Source organism: Capsicum annuum, chromosome 8, assembly GCF_002878395.1.
Source record: "Capsicum annuum cultivar UCD-10X-F1 chromosome 8, UCD10Xv1.1, whole genome shotgun sequence".
NCBI lineage: Eukaryota > Viridiplantae > Streptophyta > Magnoliopsida > Solanales > Solanaceae > Capsicum > Capsicum annuum.
The window spans coordinates 151,752,906-151,765,372 of NC_061118.1; the positions used below are offsets into that span (position 1 = coordinate 151,752,906).

The following is a 12,467-nucleotide window of genomic DNA, read 5'->3' on the forward strand; positions in this document are numbered from 1 at the left end:
TGTAATTTTTTTTTCTCTCTCTCCAAAGAGGGTACATCCAGAAGCACACTAGGATTCAAGCCCAAATGGGCACCAATAACTTTGGTATACAACGTTAGTTAGATCAGGAGAGTGTTATTATCAAGATTCGAACTCAGACCAAACCATCAACTCACACAAAAAAAATACTGGGACACAACAATTAGCCACCCAATCAAACAAATATCATTGGGAGTCCTTATAAACAAATATAGTTAAGGGTGAACATTCTATGATATATATTGAATTATTATATATATCAAATATTTTAATATCATAATTTTGATATTATGATATGTTATATGATAAACATTTTAAACTTTTTTGGTATTCAATATTTATAAATAACATAATAAAATACCAAATATCATATCGAAATATATATATATATATATATATATATTTATTTATTTATACTTACATAAATAATTATATATATTATTAAACTAATAAATATACAACCTAGTGTTAGTATAGAACTAAATATTTCGATGTTGAAATTTTGATTATTCTATCTTGACGGAAATATTTTTTTATGTAATTGATTAGTAAAAAAGGTCGTTGTACTTTCTTTTGAATATATATTTCTACATGTCTAATGTACTAGTATGGTGCAACTTTTTTTTTTTTTTTTTAAATTGAAGTCATAATATTCTATTTAAAGAGTATATATTATTAAACTTGAAAAAATTATGATTATCAATTTATCATACTATAAACTTTAAAATATTGAATTAATTGATATGATAATAATATACTATTTTTTAAAATCAAATATCAAAATTATTATATCAAAAATTCAAATATCATATCATACCATATCATATCCACTCCTATATATAGTATTCCCTCTATTTAAGAACGAATGACCTATTTTGTGTATATCCTTATTTGAGGCTACGATACGTGTAGTCGAAAGAAGGAGAGGGAAAAAAAAGAAGAGAATACAAAGACAAATATACGTTGACAGGTGTCACATCGTTGAAGTCGTAGGCACTGGCGGACTCCGTTTGTCGTGACGTGCGTTTTGGCGTACCCCCCACACGCTCGTTACCTTTTTGTCCCTCAAAGGACGCCCTTCACTTCTTTTTGTCTTTTTCCCTACAATTTTGGTAATAAATCAATAATTTCGGGGCCATCTCACAAATACCCAATACTTTAAGTCCCTCCCAACGAAACCTAGCCAATTTGCTAAATAGTACTACGTGGGTCCCATTGCTGACCCTTAAGTTTATTACTCCTTTAGCCACTCAATTTGTCGTTTATCTATTCCAGGAATCCTCCACCACCGCGCAATTTAGTGTGTGATTGTTGGTGTTTGCTAACGTGCGCCTGAATCGTTATCCTTCACCCCATCCCTACTTCAATTCTATCTCAATTGGTCATTTTCTTGATGCCCCATTAATGAGGTGAGGGAGGAGTTTGTGGAGAGGGAGATGAAGAAAGATTTATTCTTGTTGAAAAATCATTTCTTGAATTGGGTTTCAGCTTCTTGATTTTGTTTAATCACTTTTTTTATTCTCACTTTCCAATCAAATCAAAAAAGGGGAACTGCTGTCTATGGCAAGAAACAATGAAGCTACTACTGCTAATGAGTCCAAGAGTGAATCCAAGGTACTTTTATTCATGATTTCTGTATGTTATGAGCAAATTAATTCATTAAATCAATGGGTTGGGTTCAAGATTTTGTTTTTTATTGTATAGTTATGGTTTGGATTGAAGTTTGGAGTGATCTTGTTTAGGTTTTGTCATGAAGATTTGGAGGAGGTAGTGAAAATTTGTACTTTTGAAAGGATGTACTTGTTAAAGTATTGGTTTTTTGCTGCTATATTTGATTATCAGTTCCCTGTACCCCACAGTTTTTCTTGTTTTTACAGGAAAATGAGTGCCCATTTGTGTAGATTTTTGATATGTGTAACTTGGTTGTGTGGGTCTGGAGTTGCTCTAATTGTTCCCCAAAAATTGAAAGTTTTCCTGATTTGTATGATGGGTCTGAATCATTTTTAGCTATTCCTCTTTTAGTATGCTGCACTGTCTTGTGTAACATGGTGTATGCATAGTAAACGTGTAGCTGTAGTTGGGAACAGTTTGGCTGATAGCAGCAGATTGTAGTGTTATTTACAGTCTGTGTAAGGGTTGGATGTAAATTAAGAATATCGTTATGCATAGTACAGGTTATGTCATGGCTTTATCAATTCAAATTAGTACAATTTCTCAATTTTCACCTCTGTTTTCTTGTAGAGAGTGGTTCCACTCAATACATGGATCCTAATTTCCAACTTCAAGTTGTCTTACAATCTTCTCCGTCGCCCTGATGGGACTTTCAACCGTCACTTGGCAGAGTACCTTGACCGGAAGGTCTCAGCCAATGCAAATCCAGTTGATGGAGTTTTCTCTTTTGATGTTGTCATTGATCGTGAAATAGGCCTACTCAGCCGTGTCTATCGCCCTGCTTTTGAAGATGAAGCTTCACCGAGCTTAACTGAACTTGAAAAGCCTGTGACTGCTGATGTTGTACCTGTCATAATTTTCTTCCATGGTGGAAGTTTTGCTCACTCTTCCTTCAATAGTGCTATCTATGACACACTTTGTCGCCGCCTTGTTGGCATTTGCAATGCAGTTGTTGTGTCAGTTAATTACCGGCGAGCGCCTGAAAATCGCTATCCTTGTGCTTATGATGATGGATGGACTGCTCTTGAGTGGGTTAATTCAAGGCAATGGTTGCAGAGCAAAAAAGACTCGAAGGTTCACATATACTTAGCTGGAGATAGCTCTGGTGGTAATATTGTTCACAATGTGGCGTTCAGGGCAATAGAATCCGATGTAAAAGTGTTGGGAAATATACTGCTGAACCCTATGTTTGGTGGACAAGAGAGAACAGAATCGGAGAAGCGATTGGATGGCAAATATTTCGTCACACTTCAAGACCGAGACTGGTATTGGAGAGCCTATCTTCCTGAAGGTTCAGACAGGGACCATCCGGCATGCAACCCATTTGGTCCAAATGGTATAGACCTCAAAGGAGTTAAGTTCCCAAAGAACCTTGTTGTAGTAGCAGGCTTGGACCTTGTTCAGGATTGGCAGTTAGCCTACGCTGATGGGCTTAAGAAGGCCGGACAAGAGGTTAAACTGATATATTTGGAGAAGGCAACAATCGGGTTCTACTTGTTGCCAAATAATGAACACTTCTACACTGTCATGGATGAGATATTTAGCTTCGTGAATTCTGACTCTTAGTAGATTTAACCTTGTCAAAAGTAGGATGCTTGAAGACGCTTGATTTAGTTCGTAGCCTATCAGCCGTTTGAAAGATTGTATAGCATTGCCAATTACTGCCTTATTGGTCATGCTATTGCTTAGATTCTGCTCCAGTGGCTGGGTTGGTGGTTGGAAGCGGAAAGCCTCAATCATGTAGCTGGATATGTGTTATATTTGTTCCAGGTACAGATAGTGTCTGGATATTGGTTGTGTATTGTGATAGCTGCACCAGTGGTTATAGTCATCTTGTCTTCGGCTAGCAGATATGCTGATTTACAGCTAACTTTTCCCACGTTAACCTCCGTAGTAGAGGGGTTAAGTCTGGTGCTGATCCATCAGGGGACCGGTGCCTTGCTAATGTTATAGAGCTGATCATACTATTATGCTTCACGGATGAACATTCTAAATTGTGAAGTTGTATAATATATCTAGAATTATATAGAACTATGTTTGCTTCCACGCGTTATCATGGCCTTTGTTCGTGTCACTCCTTTGGTTTACTTTCGTTTCTATGTTCTTTGTCAAACACTTCCTTGACCTTTTAATATGTACATACTTGGGGCACTTCCTACCTTTAGAAGATATGTTTTGCAAGTAATGTTTCTTTTCTTTAGGATGCTCAATATGAACATCTTGAGCATATGTAATAGTACAACATATGTCATTGTTGTAAGCGTAATGGTTTTTAATTGTTTCTAGTTATCTTGCACATGAAACTGATATATCTAATGAGGTCTTTCTGTAATTTGCAATAATGAAATTTTGGCATTGTTGAAATGTGGTAGAGAATATAACTGTCCAATAATGGGGTGATTTTTTGTTGGTTAACTGGTTATAGCCCGCTGGAAATATTATAGTATATGAATGTAGTTCTCGAAAAAATTATACTATTTGCATGTAGGTTGCGCGAAGGTGTGACATATCGGAGTGAAAATCATTGTTGATTGCTGCTTGTTTGGCTATATATATTTTGGCTCAACTGGAAAATATGTCAAAGAAGTGTTGTGCTCATGAAAATATGTCTAAGAAGTGTGTGTGTATATCAAATTGATCAATTATTTCAATTTCAATTCAAATTGTAGAATTTGAAGTTTGAAAAATAGGTATTCGGAGCTTCCAAGTTTTTTGAAGTTCACTTAGAACTTCAATTTCCGGCATGTTCAAATATAGCTTCAAATATACTCGTGTTCAAAAGCCTACTAAGCCTCAAATTCTAGCATAGATTTAAGTTAAGCGATTTTCTTTCATTTGTCTAAGTTGTGGTATTTGTATAGGTGAAAGGTAATTAGGGTGTGTTTGGTATGATGGAAAATGTTTTCCTAAAAAATAAGTTGGTTTTCTACTTATTTTCTCATGTTTAGTTGGTGAATGGAAAATATTTTATGGTGTTTCGTTGGTGAGTAGAGAATATTTTTTAGAAAAATATTTTCTAATGTTCTATTGATGAGTGAAAAAATATTTTTTAGAAAATACTACTATCTATTAACTAGTATATCAGTGCCTCTAGCAACTCAACAATTTGTAAGAACTAATTTAAGCATAACAAATAATATCAATATCGAATATTAAAATATTACAATCACTAAATTTAAGCAACTATTAATTAACAAATATAGGAGACACTTTTCAATATTTTGTTAGGACAATCTCAAGATACTACAATTAATAGAAATATAACAGAACGACAAACTTATTCAACCTCGTGAAACAAGTTACATCGATACCAAAATGAAATATGCAATTAACAAATGTAACATAAGTAAGTTTTCCTCTATGCATATGAAAATAACAATATATTCAGCGAATTGAAAATGGAAAAAATTCGGGCTTCATTATTTTTTATTTCAAACAGTGAAAATTTGAAACAAAGCACAGTGAAAAATATTTTCGAGTAATGTAAATTTTTTAGAAATGTAAATTTTTTGAGTCATGTGAATATAAGTGTTGTTGGGGTGGGAGTCATTTTCCATCAAATGGTGGAAAATAAGTTGTCTTGAAAAATATTTTCTTAAACTTTTGTTGCAATCAAAGAGGGAAAACCGGAAAACATTTTCTGAAAAATATTTTCCATCATACCAAACACACTGTATTTATGAATTCATCAAGTCTGTGTAAGCTGACTCCGACACTAATGGTATATGTACCAAAAATAAAAGAAAAAAAAAACTTAAAATACAGGTGTAGAAACACTGGTAATGTCAGAATAGAGACAAAAGAAGCAGTCTGTCTTTGGCTGATTGCCAAAATCAATTGTTGTCATAGGTGACCTTATGAATCTAGTCCTATAGTGTCGAACTGGTGAAAAACTCACTGGCAAAACTGATTCTTTGCCTCCCCTTCCCCTTTCTATTTCTCCACTTTTATTTTTATATAAGGAAAAAAATTGTTTGATATGACTCAACATTTGTCAGTAGTCACTATTGCTGGTAGGTTATAAATGGGGAAACAGTGATCAACAGTCATTCTTTTACAGTTTGAGTAAAAGAAGAAGATTTTGCAAATACTTTTTGTTTTTTTATTTTCAAACCATTTTGGTGTAAAAAAAAAAAAGAAAAATTGAGAGACTTAACACAAATTATACAAAATGAATTGACCACAGGGATTTTGGAAATAAGGATGCTTGCAAATATAGATATTGCCTTGTTGGACTTGGCAGTGATTGCTATTTGGAGGTATTAAAGGGGACCAATTATGATATCCAAGAGAATCAGGTGAATTTTTTTGCTTTTTTTCCCCCTTTAGAGAGGGAAGTAGGTGAGCTGTGTATTTTTGAGCCAACAAGGATGTGACATCTGTCAAAAAAAAAAGTATGATACAGTACATTTTTCGTTTATTGGTTTGTCTTTTTCCATATATTTTTATATTTGAAAACTACTTAACGTTAGCATTTCGAAGTATTACTTTCGTTACCATGACTTATTTGGACCGATGTAATTTCAGAAGTGGAGTTTTTCTATGATCTACGAATCAATCAGAGGCAAGTGCTTCTTGCTCCTATCTACCCTCTCCTTTGCTATATGTTCGGAAAGGGTGGTGAGTGGTCACACAGACATAATACTTTTATAAAGGTAGATAAACTGTTTTTGAAACATATTTCAGAATTTACGGCGTCAATTTAATGCATGATTTATATTTTCTTTTAAAAAAGAACTAAAAATTACACAAATACACAACTTATGTTTTCAATATTATAAAAAATCTCAACTCTCTAAACATATTACAAAAATTCCAACATATACACAGAATGTTATGTATATGTCAGCTATGTTATGTATATTAATAGGGAGAGAGAGTAAAATAATTAAAAAAGTGAAAGAGAGTACAATTACTTCCAAAAAGGTTGGTATTTATATTATTTATACTTAATAGAAACAACTTCATATATAATGGCAGGAACATGGTAGTTGCAAATCATTTATCCAATCTTATGGTTCATGAGGTTGCATTTGGTTTAAATATAAGTAAATGAAAATTAATTGTAAGAATGGAAGTCATTGTCCTATGGAATAGCAATGCTGTCTAATCATGGAAAGTTAAAAAACCTAGAGTAATTCTTTACTTTGCAATAGTACTCCTGTTCCAATACAACAATTTTGCTATCATGGACAATTTTTAGTAGTAGCAAATTTATTGGAATCCAACGTTCTGCATTTTTAGTGATTCCTTTTTCGGGAACTCTATCACAATATGATGGAGTTTTTCTTTGGGGATAGGACACAAATGATCATTGGGCCAAAATTAATTCCACAAATAGTCATCAAATTCAAATTTCATTTTCTAGCCATTTGAATTTGCTGACTTGTTCTATATAGTTCCTATACATATAAATATTCTATACGAAAATTTTATAATTTTGATACACAATTTATACAATAAATATACATTTTTTTTTTATTTTTTTTTACATTTTATACAATAATTATATAATTTCAATACACCTTCTATATATTTTTTTATATATATTTTATACATATACGTATTTGATAGAATTATACAATTTCTATACATATATTTTATATAGATAAATCTTCTATATAACAATTATATTTAATTTATTATTTTTAAACAACAAAAAAAAATCAGAATATTTTCCAGTTTCAAAATTTGTAGCAAAAAAAAAATGAAGTATTTTTAGAAAAGGGTCGTATGATCCAAGTTGGAAACTGTATCAATATTGTATCTGGACTGTATCAATAAGGTATATAAACTGTTTCTAAATAACAAGTGCCAAAATGATCCAAATTGGGAAATGACTATTAGGTGAAATAAGTATAGCCCAAAGGACATTTTCTGTCCAAACGTCCAATCTAGAGCCATTTATTTTAAAAAGGGCCATGTGGTGTCTTTTTCCCTTTTTCTTTTTTCGTGTTTTATCTAAGGGAAATACCGTTGTTAATGGACTGTCAGCATCAGCTGGAAAGTTTTTTTTTTCGGATGAAATAAAAATTGGATTCATGTAAAATTTTCTATTCTTTTGTAGGAAAGAGATGTGGCCATGAAAGAGGGGTTAAGTGAAATCGAATTGACTGGAGAGTCGTGGAAATACTTCTTTCTTCCATGTTTTGGATTAATCTAGATATTATTGCTGCATAAAAGGCCTGTCTTTCAAATTTTTTGGGCTACGAAGATAAGGCCCAGTTGTCCGCCATTACAAAGTCCAAAATAGATCTAGGCCCAATTAAAAACACATGGATAACGACTGGTCAAGAAAGTATTCATGAATTTAGAACTATTTTGTGTCAACAATTGTTATAGTTTGTGAATAAAGAGTGGATAACATATACTTCAAAAATAGAAAAAAATAAAATTATGTAACCTATTTAAGAGGAATATGCATTACATTTATACTATTACTAGATTAGTGTACGTGTTTTGCACGTGTATCTCGCGTCAATCAATAAAATATACACAAAAATTAAGGATAATATTATTAAAAAGTAGTAATTATATTCACGTTATTATATTTATTTTTAATAATATAAATAAATATTGTATCTCAAATATGTTACTGTATGTTGTGTCTCATCTATAAACTTTTCATTTTTTATTTTTGCAAACGAAAAGAATAAATTAATTAGAATTTCATGCAAATTGAATTATAATTTTCATACAATATACGTAGGTTCTTCCTACAATTTCATTGATACTTTCCTTTTTCTCCGATTCTCCTCTTATTTTTTCGGATGTTTTGGCCTTTTATTTTCTTTCTTTTAAATGTATGTATTTCTAATATAGTTCAAGAAAGATTTAAAAAGTAAACTTTATTCAATTTGAAAGTACAATATATTTTTGTTCCAAGGCTATGATTACTTCTTTCTTCGGCTTTAATTCTTACGAATTCTTATGTCATACAAATAAGTTAAAATTTAATACCTATAACTTCCATTAATTTCAAAATTTATATATTATTTGTACATGCATTGTTATTCGAATTTTGACGTTAACGTAATTTTAAATAAATTGACAAGCATAACCCAACACTTATGAATTAGGTAACAGCATGAAATGCGGGTAGATAACTAATTGCTTCTAAAGTACATTAATTAATAGTAAAAGTACTATAAAAGAAGGAAATATCTAAATTCTTATGCATTTTCTTGTTGTTGTTAACCGTTATGGTGCTATATGCCCAATAGAAGAATAGTTTTTGAATGTAAAGTAGGGTGCAAATAAGTGCAATGGAGCATGCATAGTACAAGAGAACTTTAATTAGGAGAAATAATATGAGAGATCTTTGCAGTTGTTTAGAATCAGAGGCGGAGTCAGGATTTCAAGTAAGGGGGTTCAATATTTAAAGAAAACTAAGTTGAAGAGGGTTTAACACCTATTATAACTACATAAAAAATAATTTTAATCATGTATAAAAATAATATATTTTTCGGTCGAAGGGGGTTCAAACGACCCCCCTAAGGAGGGCTGGCTCCGCCTCTGTTTAGAATTGTCTTCTAGCTCATGTAAAAAAGAAATAAATAAAAAACTTACTAAGTATGGCTTCTAAGGACCTACGAATTATTATGAAGAAATAACGTAAACATATACTTAATTTATCATATTTACATAAATTTCCACTCTTATAAAGTAATTACAAAAATTTCAAATAATTATGTATGTTCATTGGATGTATCGAAAGCTGATTATGTATCTCGATAGACTCAAAATCGAAAAAATATAACCGGAGCTAATTACGTATCTTTATAAAGAAAAAAATGTATCTTCAGTTAGATCTATTATGTATCTCGACAGACTCAAAATTGAAAAAATGTATTAAGAGCTAATTATGTATCTTTACAAAGAAAAAAATGTATATTCGTTATATGTATCAAGAGCTAATTATGTATCTCAACAAACCCAAAATTGAGATTTTTAAGAATTATGCAAAATATGGAAATTTTCTATAATTAAGCTCTAAACTGTCAAGATTTATGCTGTTTGCCAAATTATTATTTAGTGGAAGAGGAAGAAGACATGCAGTGAAATTTATATAAATTAAGAACTTCAGTGATCCTAATTGAATTGGAATTCTTTAGAGCCATGCATCTCATTAAAATTTGATTTTGTGACGACGGTGAAATTTTTTTTAATGGAATTGGGAGATTAAATCCTATTGCGAACAAAATATTTCTGTATAAAAATTTTAGTCGACTTTCTAGTGTTAGTGTTCAAGTAGAATTCTCAAAAAATTTAGTCAAGGTAATTTAAGTTTTTCTTTTTCAATTTTATCCTAGTCTAATAGAAGTATGCTTGTAATCTAGGTTGCTTGAACTTTTTAAAAATATCATCAGATGCGTGTCGAATTCTTCAAACAATATTTTTAAAGAGTACGAGCAACTTAGCTTGAAACTTAAGTTAGTAAAAAAAAATCCCTAGCATCGGATTTTGACAATAAAGTTCAAGAAAATAAAATTCACATGGAAATAATTATAGAAAAAATTACTTTTTCCATCCCAATTTATGTAGCATTTTTTGCTTGTCAAGATTTAAATCAGGTAAGTTTGACCATGAATTTGGACGTGAAATCTTTAACTTTGTAAAAAATAAAATTTACATTTGATTGACTATTCAAAATATTTGAAATACAGATGAAAAAAGTACGGTTATAATAAGTATAGACCTGTTTGAATCTCGAGAGATAAATTCAGACGAAAGGAGCAATAAAGAATCAAAATAATCTAACAACTTAGATCTAATTGTTTAACAACTTCGAAAGATATAGGTCTTTTTTCTCTATTATTACATACGTAAAAGATAATTCCATGAAAAATATGAGAATTTACTAGACGGAATAGAGACAAGAGAAGATTTTAATTTACTTTTTCAAGTGGATAGAATTTTTTTTATTTTTTTTTTGGTTTCTCAAGGTATCCCAGCCCGACAGGTCAAGGACTAATTCTTTGCGGATCTGAGCTTCATTTAAGGATTTGCCGCTGGTCAATTGATTGCTGCATGCACAAGGCAAGAATCGACCCCCCGACACTTGCTTAAGCGACCTAGTGAGCTAACCACTAGGCCAACCAAGCTTGGTTAAGTGGATAGATTTTAAATAGCATGAAAAAGTCCTTATTTATTTTAGGAGTCTTTTTTTTTCATATTTAGAAATTAGAACTCTACATTAATTATTTCTAAACCTAATTTTGAGAAAAGATGACGATCAATGAATAACCAACCAGGCGTCATGTTTTCCCAGGGGAAAATAAAAATTCACGTATTCATATATGGGAAGAAGTATGTATTCAAATCATAAACGAAAAAGTAGGCTAAAGGTTAAAAAAAAAAATAGCAATTTTTTCTTTTTATAAAATTAGTTTGAGAGAAAAAAAAGGTAGAAAAGACTATTTTATCTACTATAAAATATTTTAATGAAAGCTAAAAATTCGAATCACTTTTACAAGGATTTTCACACTTTTAATATATATAGATATAGATATAAATATAGATAGATATAGATTATAAATTATAAATATAGATATTTCGAATAAAAACAGCTTTGCTCCATTCATATTGTTGGTCTCAAATTAAATGAGAAGAATTCCGTAATATTAATAATCAACGAATCATCAATCAATATTCCATGATGGAATTTTCACATATAATTCAAAAAATGATGATACGTGTTCATATATTACACATTACATGAAGATGCATGTATGATGAAAAAATGGACAAAAGGAAGTTAAGTGGGGAAGTATAGAGAAAAGACATTTTCCCCCATCAACTTGTCCTTCAAACTCACTTTAACACTTAAACTTAATTTTTATTTATTTAGCGTCTTAATATTTTTAAAGTAAATTATTTCCCCCAAATATTAACATGATATTTTTTTTTAAAAAAAAAAAACGCGTTTCAAAATTTTCTTATATATCTATATATATATATATATATATATATATAAAAGAAAATACCCCTTTCTTCTTCAATACCCCCCCCCCCTTCACCTCTCATCCCACCCCACACCCCACACCATTTTATTCTCTAATACATCAACAAACAACAACACCCATTTTCTATAACAATTAATTCTTTCATTAACAACTTCAAACACATCCTCCAACAATACTTTCCTTCATTTTTTTTTTCATTTTTCTCCATTAATACATTCTCCAACGAAGAAATTGAAGACATTAAATTGCTTCATTAATTCAATTCGAAGAATAAAAAAATTGAAAGAAATTTTTTTAACTTTTATTTTTAAAGTTTATTGTTCCTTCTCTATTCTTTATTTATGTTTACATCTTCAAGGGTGAATTTGGTGGTTGAAAACTTGAGAAAGTTTGATTGAAGGTTGAGATGGTGTTTAATGGAGGAAAAATTTTAATTTGATATTTTTGTGATTGTTCTCTAAAAGTGTTAATTAAGGAAAATGAAAAAAAAAATTGAAGGTGGGGATGGGGGTTGGCTGGAAGAAAAGAAACAAATAGAGGGGTCGGGGTCGGGGACGGGGGTGGGTGATTTGAAGAAGAAGAAAAATGAGGGGTGAGGGTGGAGGAAAATTGAAATTGACGGTGGGGTGGGAGGTCGTTAATGGAGGAAAAGAGAAATCAATGGATGTGGGGTGGGTTTGATGAAGGAGGAGGGGGGGGGGGGGGGGGGGGGGGGGGGGGGGGGGAAACGTAAAGAGGGGTGGGGTGGACAGGATGGGATGGCGGATGTGAAGAAGAAAGAAAATGAGGGTGGGGGGTGCACTTTTTATTTAA

General features: G+C 31.5%; 1 protein-coding gene across 1 annotated transcript; it reads left to right on the forward strand.

Annotated features, from left to right (window-relative positions):
- The first annotated feature begins 1,578 nt into the window (after positions 1 to 1,578).
- Positions 1,579 to 3,255, forward strand: LOC107839517 (gibberellin receptor GID1C). The gene is made up of 2 exons (NM_001324569.1): positions 1,579 to 1,632; positions 2,260 to 3,255. Exons 1-2 carry the CDS (start codon positions 1,579 to 1,581, stop codon positions 3,253 to 3,255), a joined length of 1,050 nt encoding a protein of 349 aa, NP_001311498.1.
- Positions 3,256 to 12,467: the final 9,212 nt, after the last annotated feature.